This window comes from Alligator mississippiensis, chromosome 12 (assembly GCF_030867095.1).
Source record: "Alligator mississippiensis isolate rAllMis1 chromosome 12, rAllMis1, whole genome shotgun sequence".
Classification (NCBI taxonomy): Eukaryota; Metazoa; Chordata; order Crocodylia; family Alligatoridae; genus Alligator; species Alligator mississippiensis.
Genome location: NC_081835.1, coordinates 28,467,187 through 28,487,865, shown reverse-complemented (window position 1 = coordinate 28,487,865; position 20,679 = coordinate 28,467,187). Strand labels below are relative to the sequence as shown.

Here is a 20,679-nt window from a genome sequence, read left to right as displayed (position 1 = left end):
GTCTTCCTCAGCAAAAGAATGAACATGAGCCCTGTTCATTAACACTCCACACTACACAGCTCAGAAAACCCTGTGATCAATTCTCTCTCGGGCTTTTGACTTTATGTATTTATCCTACTTGAAGCATAGATGGAATAGCATTTCATAACTTTTTCTGATGAGTAATTTTTCTGTCAGATGTTGAAAGAAATTTTCCTATGTACCGCTCCCTGCATAAGACCCTACTGAATTCAATGCCATAGTGTGGGGCACACTATGGCTCCTTTAATTTGTACATCCCCCTGCACCCCCCCCCCCCCCCAACTGCTGACTGGTAGGTCACTACTCCAGTTGCAGCTCACTACTGTTTGGCATGGAAGCAATAACTACAGTTTTAAACATAGATTTAATAGATTTCTAGGGTCAGAAGGGACCTATTAGATCATCGAGTCTGACCCCCTGCTCTGGGCAGGAAAGAGCGCTGGGGTCAAGTAACCAGAGCCAGGTGTTTGTCTAATCTTTTGAACACCTCCAAGGTAGGGGAAAACACCACTTCCTTTGGAAGCCCATTCCATATTTTGGCAATCCTCACTGTAAATAATATCTTCCTGATGTCCAATCTAAATATGCTCTCCTTTAGTTTATGGCCATTGTTTCTAGTAACCCCAAGGGGGTGCCCTGGTAAACAGAGTATCCCCTATTCTCTGCTGACCTCCCGATGAGTTTGTAGACAGCCACAAGATCACCTCTCAGTCTCCTCTTGCAGAGGCTGAAGAGATTCAGGTCCCTCAATCTGCCTTCATAGGATCTTACATGCAGGCCCTCAGCCATACCTGTAGCCCTCCTCTAAACACTTTCCAGGTTATCCACATGTTTTGAAGCGTGGTGCCCAAAACTGGATGCAGTACTCCAGCTGCAGCCTTACCAGTGCCACATAGAGAGGAACTGTCGCCTCCCTAGACCTGCTTGTGATGCACCTACTAATGCAGGAAAGAGTGTGGTTAACCTTACTTATTACCTTGTCACATTGGCAACTCATTCTCCTTTGCATTGACTATGACTCCAAGATGCCTTTCTGCTGCTGTGCTACTTAGAATAGTACTTCCCAGTCTATAGGTATATTGGAGATTCCTTCACCCCAGGTATAGCACTTTGCACTTATCTTTGCTAATTTGCATCTGATTCTGATCCACCCACTTCCTCAGTCTATCCAAATCCACGTGAATTCGCTCCCTACTCTCTAGTGTGGTTACTAAACCCCATAGTTTGGCGTCATCTGTGAATTTGGGCAAAGTGCTTTCTACACCCTCATCCAAATCACTGATGAAGATATTGAACAGTACTGGCCCAAGGACAGAGCCTTGGGGGGACACCACTGCCCATATCTCCAGGGAGAAACTGACCCATCCACCACCGCTCTCTGTGTTCATTCCATAAGCCAGTTTTCCACCCACCTGACCGTGAAAAAATCCACATCACAGCTACTTAGTTTACTTGTAAGAATTGGGTGCGACACTGTCAAAAGTATTTTTAAAATCCAAGTAAATAACATCTACCTCTACTCCTGCATCTAAGCACTTTGTGACCTGGTCATAAAAAGAGACCAGGTTACTCAGGCAGGATCTGCATGCTATAAACCCATGCTGGTTGCCCCTTAACATTGTTTTACCTGCTGGCTTTCCACAACTGTGATCCTTAATGATTTTTTCTAAAGTCTTGCCAAGAATAAAGGTGAGCCTAACCGGCCTATAATTATCCGGGTCCTCCTTCCTCCCCTTCTTGAAAATAGGGACCACATTAGCCCTTTTTCAGTTCTCTGGGACCTGTCTTGAGTGCCACAAGTGCTCAAACAGTTGTGCCAGTGGTTTCGTTATGACACCAGCCAATTCCTTTAGTACCCTTGGGTGGAGATCATCGGGGCCTACCGACTTAAATATGTCCAACCTCTCCAAATGCCCCTTCACTAGGTCAGTGCTAACCGTTGGTGGATTGGTATCTACCTCAAGCCAGACTAAAGTCTCATTGGGAGGTGTGTTTGTATCCATGTCCAGGAACACAAATGCAAATAAATCGTTTAAGAGCTCAGCTTTGTCTATCCTATCTGTTACGAGTTGTGCTAGTCCATCCCAAAGTGGCCCTATATTACCCTGTGCCTTCTTTTTGCTCCCTATGTACTTAAAGAAGGACTTTTTGTTACCCTTAATCTTTGTTGCCAGCCTGAGTTCCATTTCTCATTTGGCCTTCCTCACTGCTTCCCTGCAAGTGTGAGCCAAGCAGGTATACTCCTCCTTGGTGGCTGTCCCCTGCTTCCACAGCCTCTAACCCTCTCTTTTCCCCTGCAGGCTTTCCTGGATTTTCCTGTTTAGCCAAGAAGGTTTATTGGCTCTTTTGCATCCCGTTATGTGTACTGGTATGGTACCCCTCTGTTCCTGCTGGATCAGTCCCTTGAGGAACTTGGACCCTTCCTGGACTCCCAACTCACCGATGTTATTATCTCCCAGTCCCACTGTATATAATCTCCTGAGCTCATTGAAGTTGGCCTTCTGGAAGTCTAGCACTTCTGCCCTACTAGTTGTCTTTCCCACCTTTTGCGGAATATTGAATCCTATCAACAGGTGGTCACTATCACCTAGATTACCTTGTACCTGCAGATCCCCCACCAAGTCCCTCCCATGTGGCCAGCACCAAGTGAAGTAAGGCATTTCCTCTAGTGGGACTGCATACCTTCTGTCTTAGATGCAGGTCTTGTATGCAGGTTAGGAACCTGTGTCACTGGGCAGACCTGGCCTACTGCTCCTCCCAGCATATGTCCAGGTAATTTAGGGATATGGTGCTGTCTTTGCCTCCCTGCAGTCAGCAGCAAGCAGAGGGCCCACCGGGGCCCCTCAGCCAAATCAGCGGAAGGAGACAAAAATGGTATCGTATTTAAAACCGCAGTTTTCACCTCCCTGTCTATCAGGAGCAGGGCACCTGCCCAATCAGTGTGGGGGAGGGGGGGATGTGGGGGGAAAATGGCAAGTTTAAAGGGGCCGCAGCATGCCCCACTTCTGCCACGAATTCAGTAAGGCCTTATGCATGAGGCAAGGATTTTATTTTGTATTTGTTTAAATATTATACTAGACTTAGATGCTTGATATTTAAAAAAAAAATTTTTTTTCATGCAAAGTAATAGGGTAGGGTAATTATAGGGTAGTGTCCTGTAATCTTACCTGAAAATATATAAAGCATCTGTAACACATTGGTCATTAGGGAGGAAAAAAACCCCTACTAGGTTTATTTAAGATCATCTCAGTGGTGGATGAATTTCTGGAGTGCAAAGTGTCAGGGTTACAAAGTCTTGTTAGCAGTATATTTGGAAAGTGCATGCCAAACATCAGAATAATAGGCTACACCTGCTATTGATTTAGTGACAACTGTCACTACTTAGAATTGATTCTGTGTTTTTATTAGACTAAATATTCTGAAAAATAATTCATTCAGGATGACCTAACTCTAACTAGGGATCATGTTCCCTGCAGAATTGTAATTTACAACATAACTAGAGAAGATGTTGTAATTTTATAAGCATGTAGAAACTGAGGAATCTCTAAATAACTTGTAAGCTGTTTGGAAACGAATAAAACTCATGCAGCTGTTAAAAACCATGGTACAAGTTTGATGGCATGTCATAATTAATTTTGGGACTAGTCAAATTAAAAGGCAAAAGCCTAAAATGTGTTTAACCTTTTGATTTGGTTATATTTGATAGAGAAATTTATGCCAGGTTTGATTTTTTTTTTTTAACACTATCATAATATAGCCCTCATTTTTTTTAATGTAACTGTCACTACAAACTGCACACTTGCTTAGTTTACATGATTGACAAGAAACACATGCAGGACTGGATTTTTTTTTTACTTACAAAACCTTTATTCATTTACATTCAGGCATACACATTTCAAAGTTTTGCATCAATAATGATCATCCACAGTACATCCTGCCTATCAACAGTAAATTACTAACAGATGAATTTTGAAAGAATGGCCAATGCATTCTTTTACTCATATTAAATGGCAACATTTCTGGCATGTGGACTATGACTAGGTTGCAATGTTTCCCAAGAAACAAAGCATTTAGTTGATTTTTAAGTGCCAAGCCTATGTTAGCAAATCATGACTATGTTTAGGGAAAAAAAAACAATGTGAAAAACTGTTTTGCTAAGGAGTCCCAGTGGCAGCTCTGCCCTTCACCACTGAGTGGCCAAAAGGGCTGCTGTTCATATGGCCCTGCCCCTCACTACTGATTGGTGGAAAGGGATGGGGCTGCACGACAGGCAGCCCTCTCAGCCAATCAGTGGCAGAGAGAGGAGGGGGCAGCTGCCATCTTGGCAACTTCCTTGGGTGCTGGTGACTTCTCTTCCCCAGCAGGCTGCTACAGTGGCCATAAGCCTATTATTTTCAGTACATTTTTTCCCCCCCAGTGATTCTAAAGATTCTCTGTAAACACACAAGTTCCGTATTTTTCTATAGCAAACTGATTTCTAGAATCCCTGCTGATTAGTAGCCAAGTTATCCATCACATATGGCTCTGTTATGTGTAGTATCTGAGTGCCTCATAATCTTTGTTTATCTTCACAATTCCCTTGTGGCAGGGGAGATCCAGGGTCAGGGGTGGTGCAGTGGTACAGTTGCACCTCCCTTTGATTCCTGATCCACCCCAACTTTAAAAGCAACAGCCTGGGAGGAGCGGTGGCATTTCAATTAAACGAAGTTCTGAGGCAGTCAATTGACTTCATGGATCATTATAATCTATTTGATCCCTGCTAACGTCTCTTCATTCCTCTGATATTAATGATTTTCTCTTCCTTTTAATGGTCATGATGTCCCACTATTCATAGTAGCCTTTCTTCTGCAACTTTGCTTTCTGTTAGCCATTCCTGGTAACAGCTGTCAGTTCACAGTGTTGTTTCAGAGACTTTTTATCTCTAGCTAAAAAAATTAACTTAGGTGTCGTAATATTAAATTAGGTATGGAAATGACTGACAGTGAAGTATTGGAGTCACTTTAAAGACACTTAAGAAGACTAGATTTTGTTTTATGAATCGGAATAAGAGATGTATATTAGGCCTGTGTGAATAGTGCGGATTCGGCTGATTCAGAGGACAGTGATTAGATTCAGAGATTCGGATCACTGTCCCAAATCAATCTGGCTGAATCAGCTTCTGAAGCTCAGTGCTGATTCGGAGAGATTGGGTGATTCAGATTGGCCTGGGAGAGGCAGGCACAGCCAGGCGGCTGCAGGTTCTCCCGTGGCTCCTCTGCTGTGCCTGCCTCTTCCCAGGCGGCAGTAGTGGGAGAAGCCCCCATGACTGCCTTGCCTGACCCCATCCCATCCCCCGCCCGGCCCCAGCCTAGTCCCAGCACTTGAGGGAAAAAAAAAAGCCCTGCACTCACCGGCACCAGAGGCAGTGATTAGGCCTCTGGGTGCTCATGGGAGAGCCCCTCTGTGAAGCACAGTGCAGCACAGTGGGGGGCAGCAGGGATTGCCCCCCTGCCTGGTAGTTGCGCAGCAGCTGCCCCACGGCGCAGGTGCAGTGTGGCTTGGCAGGGCACTGCACACTGTCTGGGAGCTGGGGCCACTGGGACTGAGCAGTGCCAGGCTCTGGCTGACATGTGGAGCTTCCCCAGCTCCCAGACAGCACACAGTACCCTGCCTAGCCACACTACCTGCCATGGCTCCACACTGCTTGGGGGGGGGGCTCTGCCATGAGCCCTCGCAAGTCCCAAATGCAGACAGTAAGTGCGGCTCTTTTTTTTTAAGCTCTGTGACTGCAGCAGTGGGGATGGGGCCTCTGGGAGCTTGTGGCAGAGTCCCCCTACACAGCGAAGGGCAGACAGGGGCAGCAGGAATCGCCCCCCCGCCCCCCCCCGCACTTGGCACCTGCGCAGTAGCTGTCACATTGCATGGGTGCAGCATAGCTCAGCAGGGTGCTGTGCGCTGTCCGGGATCTGGGGCTGTTGGGGCTGACTGGTGCCAGGCTCTGGCTGACAGGTGGAGTTGTCCCAGCTCCCACACAGCATGTGACACCCTGCTGAGCCACACTGCACCTGCACCATGGGGCAGCTCCCGTGCGGGTGCTAAGTGGGGGGGGAATCCCTGCTGCCCCCAACTGCCCTGCATTGCGGAACGGGGGGGTGCGGGGCTCTGTCACCAGCCCTGGGAGGCCCCTATTGCTGCTTCCAGTGCCGAGCTTTTTTATTTATTTATTTATTTTTTAAGTGCCAGGAGACTGAGACAGGTGGGGGATGGGGCTGGGCAAGGCAGCCATGGGGGCTTCTCTCATGGCTTCTCCAGCTGTGCCCGCCTCTGCCTGGCCCAGCTGGTGCAGGGTGGGGGGTGGCGTGATGCAGGTGCAGCTCGCTGCAGGTGGCAGCAGGGCATAGCCTCCATTCCCAGCACTTCTATGCCCGCATCAGCGCTGGGAGCGGGGGCTGTGTCCTGCCGCCACTTGCCAGCTGGTGTGAGATGTGGGCGTGGCAGTGCTGGGAATGGGGGCTCTGCCCTGCTGCCGCTTGCCCCCTTCTGCCTGGAGCAAGCTGTGCCTGCATCCCACCCCTGCTGGGCAAGTAGCAGCAGGGCAGAGCCTCAGCTCTGAGTGCTCCCGCGTCTGCATCCTGTGCTCCCGTGCCCCCCCGGCTGAGCAGTTTGTCCCAGCCCCAATCCCTCCCTCCCCCATGCCCCTTCTCTGCCCCCCACCTTCCCCAACCCCAACAGACTTACCAGCTGGAGACAGCTGTGTCAGCTGCCTGTTTAGTTTATGGTCAAATCTTTTCTGAAGCTTTTCCAAATCGATTCGGATGCTTCAAATCAATTCGGAGCTTTTAATTGGTCTCCTAATTCGATTCGTATTCATGATTTGGTCCCCGAATCGGGCCACATCTCCTCCAAATTGAGTCAGCTACTAAAGCTTTAAACAGCCCTAATGTATATTTAACTATAACAACTACAGGACTAATGAAACACACTCTTTTGACTATTTTTCCCTAGGTAGTTGTGGTTTTTTTTAAACTTCATATATTATCTAGCAAGTCAGGGCACAGTTCAGTGAAGTTATATTTGTTTGTGATTTAAACTTAAACTGAATAATATAGAGCTAGGCCCTTAGCATATTAGTAAAGCTTTTAATTTCTTTTTAAGTAGAGAAAAGTGTGTATTGACTTATTTGTGATGATGCACCACACAATCTGCACTCCCCTTTTCAAAATCCTAGATCTGTCCATGGGGATAGGGATATTAAATATGTAGACTTGCTGCACAGACAGGGAAGGCTAAAATCCTGAAAGGTATTTAGACACCTACTTCCCATTGATTTAATGGGGAATCAGGTGCCTACATCAGAGTTAGGCATCTGAATGCCTTTGAAGATTTATGAGCCAACATGACTTGCCTGACCTCAAGCCCCAGGGAAATCTCTGGGGCAGCACTGGTAGTAGGTAATTACTTAAAACTTAGCAGTGACTAAACAGTGTAAAAATTAGTTCAACCAACAGCAGAACTATGCAACAAGGTTCCATGGTTGTCATAACTTCTCTTTAATTACTTTATTTAACCAGTACTTATCTTTTCTTTTCCTCTGCTTTATAAACTCTTTTCAGTTTATAACATTATTTCCTCAGAACATGATCTATATGTTGTCCAAAGTTATGTGCAGCTGTGCATAATTTTATGAACATTTATGAAGCAACAAGAATGGAAATCAGGAAAAATAATATCAGAAAGAATGTAAAAGATGAAAAGGACAAAAAATGTGGAAGGAAACAGAACACTTAGCTACAGTGCTGGAGGACTGGAATGAATCAGTGCATCTCATCTCACAAAGATTGTTAGGGCAAATTAGTATTCATCATATATTTTATTTCTGTTCAGTGGTTCCGGAGGCTCCAGTCAGAATTTTAGGCCACAGTGTATTTTGTTAAATACTTTGTGAGGCTCCATTTCCTCTACCAAGCAAAATCTGAAATTTATTTGAATGATTTATTTCTATTTTAATTTATTTTTTAAATATTCTAAATTTTCTAGTTCAAAGACAGAAAACCTTGGGCCTGATCTCCTACCCTTTTCCACCATCCTCTGGGACTTTGTTGCCTTATTACGTGCGTTTGTAGCACCTTGACCAAACTGAATCTTCCACAGCAGACCTCAGTATCTGTGTGGAACATAATTGACATCAAGATAGTAAATTGGCACAGTTTTGCTGATACAGATCTGATTGTAGGATGTTCCGTTGTAAGCTGTTTGGGGCAGATCTATCTCTTTTAATACTGCTAGCTACTTGGTCCATTATTAGTTTGGTGTTTTTCCTAATTTTTTTCTTACTTGCCAAATATTTGTGGAATAAATTTGACTGAAAGTTTCCCTTATTCAACAACCACTTTCTACTTGCTTGCTAATCATTTGCTAAGAAAGGCAAGTCTCTTTTATTCATTTTTGCATGATATTTTTTCTTCTAAACATAAAAATGTTTCCAGGTTGTAATGCCGTAGTTTACCAGTTATTTTCTTTCAAGAAAGCAGTAGCTAAAATCATCTTTTAAACTTAAGATCCTATGAAAATATTATTATATTTATAATAATATATTATTATTGACAAGATTTTGATAAATCATGTAATTTTTTTTCGCTTTTGCTTTTGTGTAAATCTTGCTTTTTCTTTCTTAGCAAATAATTTTGTTTCTTTGATCCATTACTATTAAAACATTTCTTGCAGGAGCCATAAAGCGGAAGATTGAATTGGATGGGGGTACAGAGGATACAGAATATCTTCAGAAAGTACAAACACATGTAGAAGGGGCATTAAATGAATCGAGACCAGATATAATAATATATAATGCTGGAACTGATATCCTCGATGGTGATCCACTTGGAGGTCTAGCTATTTCACCTCAGGTTTGTATAATATTTCTTCTTCATAAGAACATAAGAACTACCGTTTACTGGGTCAGACCATAGGTCTATCTTGCTCAGTATTGTGTCAGACAGTAGCAGAGAGTAGATGTTAAAAGGGAGAATGAACTGGGTATGACCATGGCAGACAAGGTTCTTTGGATGAGGGTTTTTTTTCATTCTTCCTCTCACTTGCAGTCTCCAGCATTTAAGGTCTAGGAGGTTCTAATTCAGAGGCTATATCCCTAACCCCCATGCTCAATAGCTACTGATGCCCCGTTCCTCCAAGAATTCATCCAATCCCTTTTTGGGGATTTTCAGCAAACTTTGTGGTTTTGGTTGGGGGAGGGGCGGGATGCACTAAATACCAATACCGAGGATTGGGTCTACTGTAGCTTTGCCTTTCAACACTAAAGGTTTGAGACTACCTCTGAAGTTTGTCTCACCCATTCAACCAGTGTTCCTGGTCTCCTGCCTTGTGTTGGATCTCAACTATGTTGTTCTTTCTTATGCCACAACCACACTTCTTGTATTGAATTCTCCTGCTTTTCCAAACTGCATCCTTCATGCAGAGTTTATTTTCTGATCTCTCTCTACCCTTATCATTGTACTGTTCTTCAGCTAAATGCCAGGTTCCTCTCTCTCCATCCCCAGGAAAGGATGAATATAGTTCCCGATTCTAGCCCATAGCTAACAATATTAAATGAGAGCAGTAGAAGAAAAAAAAAAAGAATTGAGGTGTGTTATTGGGTCTTTTCTCCAGAACATTATCAGATAGTCAGTCACATTTAGGAAGATTTTAACACTTTAAAAATGTCATATATAATAAAGCAAGCTTGCTGAGTATTTAGCAGTGTTTAGAATTCTTTATCAGAAAAACTTTTCACTGTTAAATTAAATTAATCCTACACATACCAAAAAAGCCAAAAAGTAAAACAAAACACATCCCCAAAACAAAAAATCCAATATGCTTACATATTTCCCTCACACCTAGTCTCACTCTTCCAAGTCCCCCTTGCTCTATTTCAACATGCTTGCAGTCTTCTATTTCTTACTTGTTTCTCACTCTTATTTTCTAATTTCAGCTATTCCCACCTTCCATTTCCCTGCTTCAGTATCACCATAGTTTATTAAAGCCTCCATTCCTTTTAAAAATCTGCTCTCTCTGTTATCGGCGAATCAATTTTCTCTTCTCTCCATTCAGCTACCTTCCCTATGCCTCTGTCTGCTCCTTCCTTTTTCTTCCTCTCTATCCATTTTATTGCCTTGCACAATCCATTCTCTGGTTTTCCCCCACATACAATTAAATATTAATTCTTCCCTCCATCATTCATACTTTCCTGATTTCCTTAAAGCCATTCCGCATTCTCTCCCATCTCCTACACCAGTTAAGCCATACTGTGTAATCATTTAATCCTATTTGTCTCCTTCATCTAATTTATCGGTGCTGCTCCTACTCTTTCCTTTCTTCAGGTATCCTTTTACTTTTCTAATTAATTCAGTTTTCAGCTTCTCATCCCATCTTTACTTGGTTCAGCTAGGGTATTTATGTATCAGAGTATTTCCCTCTTATTCTGCTAAATTTTGAATTCTTAGAAAGAAACCCTAAATTTCCATGTCTCTGTATTGTCTAGTTCAGGGGTTGGCAACCCCCAGCACACATGCTGAGCATGGCATGCAAAGCCATTTTCCTCGGCATGCATTGGGGTTGGGGTTGAGGCTGGGGGAGGGGAAGCAGCAGCTGTTTGCAGTCTCCCAGCTGCTGCCATCCCCAGCTCTCAATAGCTGCTGCCAGCAGGCTGCTGGGAGCAGTCCAGGCACCATGGCTGGCAGCAGCTACCCCAGACCTTGGACTGGCTGCAGCTGGGAGGCTACAAACAGCTGCTGCCTCCCCGCCCCAGCTCCCAGCAGCAGGCTGGGAGGATGGAAGCCCTGCTACAAGCAGCCTCGGCTCTGTGGCTATCAGCAGCTACCCAAAACCTGGGCCAACTGCAAACAGCTTGTGCCTCCCCACTCCAGCTCTGGCCCCAGCTGCCTCCCAGCCCTGGACTCTAGGGAGGCAGCAGATACCAGCGATGCACCCCACTGTGCTCCCCTTATTGCTGCTTCTGCAGAGTAATGTGTGGGACCCAGTGCAGCAGGGCACTGTGGAGGGCTCAGAAAGCTGCCTGCCGCTCTGAGCTCCCTGCTGCCCTGGCCAAACTTTGCCTGCAGGTGGGGGCAGTAGCGAGGGGCACAACCCTGCATGCTGCCCATGCTGCTCCCATGCACACAGGGGAGGTGTGACCTGGGCAGCGCAGAGCTTGCAGCAGCAGACAGCTTCCCTGTGCAGCCCCTCTGTGAGCTGCTGCTCCAGGTTGCACATGCTGCACTCCAGAGGGCCCAGGGGAGCGTAGCAGGCCCAAGAGTGCAGCATTTGTGACCCAGAGCAGCAGCGCAGAGGGGCCGCACAGGGAAGCTGCCTGCTGCTGCAAGCTCTGTGCTGCTGGTTCATACTTCCCCTTTGTGCATGGGAACAGCATGGGCAGCACACAGGGTTGTGCCCCTCACTGCTGCCCCTGCCTGCAAGGGAAGTGTGGCCAGGGCAGCAGGGAGCTCTGAGTGGCAGGCAGCTTTGTGTGCCCCCTGCTGCGCCAAGTTCCAATGCTGCTCTGCAGAAGCGGTGGCAAGGGCAGCACAGTGGGGAGCATTGCCAGTATCTGCTGCCTGCCCAGGGTTGAGTCTGGGGCTGGGAGGTAGCTGAGGCTGGAGCTGAGAGGCAGCAGATGTTTGCAGTCGGCCCAGGTTCTGGGTAGCTGCTGATAGCCACAGAGCCTGGGCTGGGGAGCGGGGGCAACAGGGCTGGGGGGCAGGGGCTTTGGGTGTGGGGCAAGAGGCAGCAGGGGTGGGGGGCAAGGGGTTTGGATGGAAGGCAAGGTGCATGAGCAGGGCTGGGAGGCAGGAGCTTTGGTTGGGGGACACGAGGCAGCAGGGGGCTTGGGTGTGGGCAAGGGGCAGCAAGGCTGCGGGGCAGGGCTTTGGGGCAGGGGCAGCAGGGGTGGGGCCAAGGGCTTTGGGTGGGAGGCAAGGGGCATGAGCAGCAGGGCTGGGGGGCAGGGCCTTGGGGGGACATGGGGCAGCAGGGCTGGGGTCAGGGGCTTTGGGTCGGGGCACAGGGCAGCAGGGCTGGGGGGCATGGGCTTTGGGTGGCGGGCAAGAGGCACAAGCAGGGCATCCTGATATGTACCCCATGCCCTCGTTTTGTTTTTCTGGCATGCCAGCACTCTGGCACCTTCCAGGGTGGTTTTTTTTGGCACTCCAGCCAAAAAACATTGCCTACCCTGGTCTAATTTATCAAATCTTCACCAGTTGATTTAGTTTACTTCTCAGCCAGTTCATAAATTCAGTGCTTTGTCACATTCCAAAAATCAGTTATTTTTCCTCTTTACCAATCCAATAACATACACTCTTCCATCTCTTAATTCACTGCTTTTCAGAGCCCTCTAATCATCAGTTCATTTCTTGGATTCCTTTAATCCATTCATTTGTCAGGCTGTCCCACAGGTCCTAGGCATCCCTCCCTGCTCAATACCTTCTTCCTTCCTTGAAACCTATTTTAATGTTCTTTGCCGTGCCCTCAGTTCTCAGCCTCCTCATTAGTCTGAACATTCTCTTCCTTTTCAGTGCTCTTTCTCTGCCTGCTAAGTTCTTTGTGAGCTGGGTGTCTTCACTTCATAAACTGCTGGGACTCTCCAAGCTCTGCTCTTGTGGCAAGCAGGGGCAAGGAGTTGAGATGTCTAGAGGTCTCTGCTAGTTAGCTTAGAAAGGACCCTACATGTGCTCTGACTTCCCATCTTCTGGAAGAGAAGAATAGTGGGCAGAAATGGAGGGAGCAATGGAGTACAGGAGGAGACTCCTAAGAACAACATCTTCTATATAAGAAAGGGCAAAAAGTGGTAGATATCTGTGTTGCTTAAAGGTAGAAGGTAAGTTAGAAGGTACACAAGAATGGAGTTAGTGAGCAGAGGGTGGAGAAGGACAGAAACTAGTGGGGAGAAAAGAGGTTTTGCTGACCACAAAGTGTGGGGTGGGATCCTGAGCTAGAAGACAGTGCGGCAGTGCTCTGAGAAGCTGCAGACTCAGCCACCTATCGGAGAAGGAGTTGGTGATGGCACCTCTCTGCGGCAGAACTAAGCCCATGCTCAGGCTCAAGGTGTTGCTTAATGGAGAATGCAAGGTTTCTTACCATCTAGCTTCCAGTCAGTGTGTTGTCTAGATGTGAGCGGAGGAAATGTCAGCAGTAGTCTCCTCTGGCCGTGTTCATATGTAGAAGGCAGCATCAAGTATAAGATGTGCTGTAGAGTCATTTTAACCTGCCTGTTGTCCCTTCTGGCAGCAAACAGATACTTGGACAAGCTTCAGCTCTCTCTTCTTCAATGCCATTCTAATCAGCAAGACATGAGCTTGCAGAAACTGGTGGGGAGGATGGGGCCATCTAGTCAAATGTGGCCCCTGGAAGACATTACATTTATGATACAATTAACGTGTTAATCCCACTGTAGATGGCAACATGCCATATGTTCAGCCAATGTATTATGGAGCCATAAAATGGCAAACCAGCCACAAAGATATGCCACATATAATGAAATGGCTGGTTTGTATGGTGCCTTAAATTGAACATGTATTGTGCCCTAGTACCTGTGCTAACAACAAGCCTTGGCCCAGTTTGAGACTGATTTAAAAATCAGCTGATTATTATGGGCATGGGGACTGGGGTAGTTTGAACCAGGATGTGGCTGCCCAGAGCTCTGCAAGAGCCAGGTAGGGAGCTGATCGTTTGCCCAGCTTTGAACTTGCACCCCAGCCCAGCATTTGCAGAGCTGTGTGCCTGGCAGCTCAGCATCCCTGCAGGTGGGGTGGCCAGATACCTGGCTTTGAACTTGGTGTGTTGGGGAGCAGCTGATCAAGGGATCACAATCCTGGACTCCACATATGCTGACAAGTTAAAAGAATGCTGTTGCCTGCACCAGCAGGTTGTAATTGGGAGATCCATCATCCCCAAAATTGTGTCCTGTGGTGCACATCCTGCTGCATGATTGTTTGGATCTGTGTTCCGATCCCATTGCACCATTTAATTAACCCAGGGGCCTGTGAATACTGCCAGTTACCTTTTGGCTCAGTCCTTGCCATTTTAAGTAATGATTTGTCCCTTTAGGACCCAGGGAACCCACACTTCTTCATATAATTTAGGGCAGTTCTAAATGTCCGTAGGTCTATGCTTAATATGCCTTTGCTGGTAACATGAAGCCAGCTCTGTTTTATTCACTTGTATTCAGTATTTTTCTAATGATTCTTGTCTTGTACTTTATGAAATCAGCTAAAATACTTCAGGATGTAGACATTTTGGCAGAAACTTGAATAATAACATAGTGTGCCAAAGGGTTGATGTTCAGTGTTGGTTTGAGTGATTATACTCATTTTCTGTTGTCATTGATGATAGAAGAGAAGTTTAGTATCAAAGCTGAATTGATGAATCTCTAAGTATTAGGTAACTGAAGAATCATCAGAACAACTGCTATTATTAATTTTATTCTATGATGTAAATATTTAAGCAGGTTAAAAAGGAGTTTAATCAGAAATCAGTTACGCTGATAGAATTTTTAAAGTGAGTTTTGGAGTACATTTTTTGCTGAGTCAGAATACACTGCATACTTTATTTACCAGATAATGTATATTTAAAAGAATCTAAAAATTTCTGTGTTGAAACTAAAAAAATTTTTTTAAAATAAAATTAGAAGGAAATTATAACTAAAAGACTGTAGTACAACATTTTTGGCTCTAAAAATGTTTGAATTAAACTGCCAGTTGTACATAGTTGAAAATAGGTGATATGTTTAAAGCAGAGTAGTGAATGTCAGGAGATCTAAGTTCTGTTTCTGGCTCTCTCGTGGAGTACATGTGATATGGAGCAAGCTGCTTTGTGTTGCAGTAGACCATCACTTTATGAGGATTAATTCACCCCTGTTGTAAAGCATTTTGATTCTTGGACCAGAAAGTGTTCTAGCAGCTCAAAATTGTTGCTGGTTTTTTTCCCCCTATTATACAGACTCTTTTATTACTGGTCTTACAATTACAGAATTCTTAATAATGTGAAAAGTGCATGTTCTTTTGAGAATCCTTGTTTTTGGATTGTGGTGCTTGATTATTTATTGAGGTTGCATCTGTATGATTTTGGTAAAGCATAGCTATAAGTTTCCATCTTCCTCTGAGGTCAGAGTTTTTCCTTGCAGTTTACCATCTTCTACATTTCATTCTTAATGTAGTTTTATTTTAATCTTATTTTACTGTTCTTTGTTGTCTTACGGTACCCTTTTAAACAGCCAAACATTATTAGCGAATCATTTGTATCAATTTTAGATTAATGTTTATTTTCATCTGCTGGAGTTATAAATTTATGGTCATAGGTAGACAAGGTCCCTTGGGTGAATTTGATATCTTTTATTAGACCAACCCAAATAGTTGGAGAATAGTTATTAAGCAAGCTTTCAGGTTCAAAAACCCTTCGTCAGGCTAAGGAAGTTTCAGCAGTTGGTGTGTGCATGCATTTTTCTAATTTTCCACTATTCTTTCCTGATAGATATGAGGAGCAGTATTGTTCTTAGCATGTCAGGCTAGTGTAGGCACATTCTGTATCACCTCTGGTATTTCCTCTGCCCCTTTGACAATGTCATGATTCTGCATATTGCCTAGCCCTCCCTGCTTTCTCCATTTGTGTAGTTTGTTAACATTTAGTTTTTTGAGCTGTTCATCTTGAAGCTGTAGTTTCTTTCGCAAGCATTATAGTAGATTGATAACACCTTTCATTATCTATCATTTATATTTGTCCTACTTTCTCTATTTATGTGGATTTTAATTATCTTTTTTTCATTTAAAATTTCTGAATTCCCCCATTCCTCCAAATATGCTTTCTTGAAATTGTGTATATCTGTACTCATTGTATGAGCCCATTCTTTTCTGTGCTGAATTCTATGATGTACTTGCCCTTTTTGTCATCAAGCTTTCCTTTGCTGTTTTAGTCCCTTTCCTCCTTTATTAATAAGAAATTGCTTTGGTGTGGAACATTTGGAGTCTCTTTTGAGACTTTCTGTTTTCTGGATCATGAAACACCCTGTTCAGCAACACAACATATGCATACGATTTTATAGCAGTAATGTGGCACTCTTTTTAAAAGAGGATGGATGATGCTATGGACTAGAATGAATATGGACCCAGTGGCTGAGTTGAGTTCCAGGGTCTGCTACTGACTTCTCTTGTTATCTGTGGGAAGTCACTTGATTTTAAGCATGAGAGTGGTCCTGATGAAGTTCAGTGTCTTGAACTGGGGGTGTTATATATTTCTGAAAGAGAAATATAGCTTTTTCTCCTACTCTTTATCTATATAATTTTGGGGCTGGTACTCCTTTTAGGAATTTGTACATCTAGCAGAAGAAGGACTCCAGTCTATTTTGGCCTTAAATCAGAAGTGTGATGCCAATAATAAATAATCTTTGTAAAGGTGTTGGACAGAAAGCCAAAGCTAATGGATGGGATGTTCATAAAGTATATGTGAAATGATTATTTAACAGCTTTTCATTGAATTCCTGTTATGAAATAAAACAAATAAGTGGCATAATAGTGGTTTCTCAAACATAAAAGTAGCAATGAATAAGCCATAGACTGGTAATACGTAATAGTAAAAACTTAAACCATCACATTTAAAATAATTTCACTTTGATTTTTTAATTATTGTTGTAAATGTCTAGGGAATCGTTAAAAGAGATGAAATAGTATTCATGGCGGCCAGAAGCCGCAGAATCCCTATCTTGATGGTGACATCTGGAGGCTATCAGAAGAGGACAGCACGGATAATTGCTGATTCCATTCTTAATTTGCACAACCTGCGACTTATTAACAAGGAGCTAGCAACCAGAGGAGCGGAAAACCCCAAGGTAGAGCTGATGATTAGAGGTTCCAGTTCAGATTTAACTAAATAGTCACTGCAGTAAGACAATACTAAGTTTGAGAAAAGAAAACTTACTAATTGTATTGTGTGTTAAACTTAAGGACAAGAAGTCTCCACAACTCCATCAGGGTTAATTTAACATTTGCAAAAGACTGACTTGCCTTATAAAACATTAACAGAATTGAATATAATAGGTGGTCCCAAAATGATTCTAAATGTCTGACTGGCTCCTGAAGCCCTCTTGAGCAGCTGTGATATGAAAAGCTGCAGATATTTGAGGTTTAATTTAGGTGTGTACTTAAGAACAGTGTCTTTGTCTTTATATCATATGGTATAGAAAGCTTTAATTCCTTCTCTTATTTTTGTGGAGAGTTTACTGTTTTCTTGAAAAGACTTGCATGGGTAAGATTTGAAGACTGTCCAAGGCCTCTCTTTAATGGCATTAGTACATGGAAGGAGGCAGAGTCCAGAGCGAGAATGGTCCGGAATGAGGACTTCTCAATCTTTTTAAAAATAATGAAAATGCAGATTCAGCTTTTTTATGCTGCTCCTCCATTTTCCAGATTTTGATCATGTATTTTGACATTCAGATCCTGTGGAGAGGACAGAGTAGCAGAAAAGGAAGGAATACTAAGAGACTGTGGGGAGGAGAGGAGTAATAGAAAGGGTGACTCAATTTACCTACTTTTTTGGAGTAGATTTTCAACAATATGCAAACAACTCTAGGTGTGCAATCTCTCACATTTCACTGTGAGATTAGGGAATAATATTTATTCAAACAGTTGTCAGAAATCTTTTCCCACTTCAGTAATCTATAATACTTCTCTGTGTTTATACCAGTACTAGTAATATGATCTTATGTCACTGTTGAATATTTTGCTCTAAGTATAGTATTTTTTCTCATTTAATATTAGCATGCAATTCAAAATATTGAAGGATCAAAAAAGTTCATGTTTACATAGATTGGAAATCTTTAAAAATTAATAAATGAATATATAACTCACTAATGACCAAGAATTTATTATCCAGGAGTAAAAATTGCCAAATATAAATTATTGAAATGATAAGCAATAGAGTTTCACTCTTCACATGTATACCATCAGAGTCATTTGTTTAGTAAATGATCTAGTTACTTGAATTTTTCTAGGTATGGCCACCATTATTAACCATTCCTGTCAATAAGAGATAAAAATAACTTTTATTTAAAAAAAAATCTAATTAATGCTTAAGTTTGATACTGGGAGGTAGTTAAAATATTTTGTGTCTATTAAACCCTAAATTCCTAATGCTCTTAGTAAAGAAAAAGAGATTCAAATGGAAACTGGATGTAAAATTGTTTTATGTTCTGATTTATAGTACTTATCTATTTCTTTTTATCCAGTGGAGGTACAAAGCGGTTGTTCTTTAATGATCAATTCAGTATTGATGTTTACATGCAGTACTATGAAAAAAAGTAGTTTGGCTTTTTTAAGCCGTCACCTATATCAGGGCTGTCCATCCAGTGGGCCCACACAGGCCCATGCAGCTGCCTCTCCTTCTGTAGCAGGATGGAGGAAGACCTAGGTGGGGGCTACATGCAGCCCATGTGGTGGGGAGAGCCATGTGCCAACCACACAGCCAATGCAGGGTGCAGGAGGGTCCTGGAAGTCTGCCCCTGCAGCATATGGCCTGTGTGACAACAGGCCTAACCTATATAAAGTAATGCATTGGCTTATAATTTACTCCATTTCCACATAATGACTAAACTCTTCCTTTATAAATGAACTTTAAAGGAATTGAATAAAAAGACTTGTCATAATCTACATAGGAGGCCTGAGGATTCAGTTATTACATTATTCTTTTTGTGTCTCTAAAAGTGAGGGCTTTAACAAAAAGAGACTGAATAATCAACATTTAAGACATTCAGTTCAATAAAGATAAGTATTATGAAGAATGTCAGTTAAAAAAGTAAGTATTGTTGCTTGAAGAGGTTAACTGTGGAGTAGCATAAGGATGCGAAGAGTGAAGCACACCTCAGGGGGCTGCTGAAGAAGGAGGGGAGGGGAGGACACCAGAATGGAGTGGAGGCATCTCACTGTCCCATACTCCCCTCTCTCCTTCGGCTTCAGGTCTGGGTTGGGGGGGAAGCACAGTAACAGCCGCTGTGCAAGAGCATGCAGTAAAGGGCATTTTGAGAAATATCGTTTCTGGGGGGAGGGGGTATGTCATTTCCTTTTTGTCTCACCAAAAACCATAGGCTGCTGGACGTGTCTCTGCGGCAAAAAAATGAGTCAATATCTTCCCTCAGCGATAGTGAACCTCTTGCTGTTGCTCCTGCACTGTCCTATTGATTTTCCTTCCCTGGTGCCAGAGCCTCTGGAGCCCAAGTCTTTGCAAGGAAGGTACAAGGGGGTGGGGAGGCAGGACTGCTTGGGGCATAGTTCTGCCCAGTTCTCTGCAGCTTTGGAAGGTACTCCCGGATTAAGAGGTACCATGTGCCTCTTACCTTTATCAGTTTGTAGTGGATCAGAGTGTGTATAGTAGTGGGGAGGGATTCTTTTCTCTTTTAATGTTCCCTTTTTCATTCGCTTAAAGAGCTTGGCAGTAGCTATGCCAATAACTGTCATTTCTGGTAATCAAAGTCATGTACTTATTCAGTGATAAACATACTGTGAAATTTCCAAATGAAGCTTGCTTAATTTTCAAGATATGCTAACTATTAAATTTGGAAGTGGGGCTTTTTTAGATATGTTATGAATTGTAAACAAAATAGTGCGCTGAAAGGTTAATTAGGTACATTTATCCTATATAAAGGCTTTGATACTTAAGGTTAATATCCTATGTATTAAATACTGTTTGTGGCATAGAGTTATAAGTTTTCTAAGCAGTTGAAATATTTTGGAGAAGCCATTTTACTTCTAAATATTCACTGATGTAGTGCTGGTTTCATGATGTGTTGTTTAGGGTTCAGTGCATACATGAAGGGATGCCGATATTTTCTTCCTAGTGATAGAATCAGCTTGTAAGGCACTTAAGTAATGTTTAGTTGCAATTGAAATACTTACCTCAGTTAACACTAGTTCTCAGACTTCTGGTCTGTTAGTTATAGAAAATTGTACAACTTGCTATAAATATTTGCTTAAAATGTATTTGGCATATTGCACTAATTTTGAGTTGTGAAACTGTCATTAAAAAGCACTTTTAAAATTCTTACATTGAAAATGTTTAAAGTACTATTAATGTTGAGATTTATTTTTTCTATACTGTCTGATGTGTTACTTAAAAATGTTGCTATACTTTCTTATAATTTTTATAAAATTGCAAGTTACATTTGTATTGAGCTAAAACACTGTTATAATGCCATACAGTCTTTTAAAAATGTTTTGGTTTGTGTTTAATATGTTTATATTCCTTATTAGTGGAAATTAAATTACTTTGAATAATGTTGACTGAATTTTTCTACTGTAGACTTTTCTTTTCACATTGCATTTTTTTTGGAGAAGACATGAATGATGAACAACATTTATTCGAAGGAAAATATGCATTTTCCACACTGACTATATAACTAGAACCTCAGCAAAATAACACCTATATTAATGATTTTAAGTGAACATTATTATTGACCTTATTTTCTACTTTTAAAGCAAAAGGGAGCTTAATGAGTTAGGATCTTTAAAGAGATTTGTGCTCCACTCAATCTCTTCAATCCTTTCTACAAATGCACACTGGTATCTATAGTCCAGTGAATATTCCAATTAACATGCATTGTGACTGACTCCCAAGACAGGATTTCACTCTGCAAGTCATGAGCTCTTATCC

General features: G+C 42.8%; 1 protein-coding gene across 4 annotated transcripts in view; it reads left to right on the top strand.

Annotated features, from left to right (window-relative positions):
- The window catches only part of HDAC11 (histone deacetylase 11), a 99,205-nt gene extending 78,891 nt beyond the window's left edge, over positions 1–20,314 (top strand). For all 4 annotated transcript variants that reach the window (XM_014596830.2, XM_006275175.3, XM_059715826.1 and 1 more), the window contains 2 exons: positions 8,725–8,903; positions 16,682–20,314. In XM_014596830.2, the coding sequence (XP_014452316.1) occupies positions 8,725–8,903; positions 16,682–16,912 (410 nt within the window). In that variant the 3' untranslated portion in view covers positions 16,913–20,314. The remainder of the gene's footprint in view (positions 1–8,724; positions 8,904–16,681) is intronic.
- Positions 20,315–20,679: the final 365 nt, after the last annotated feature.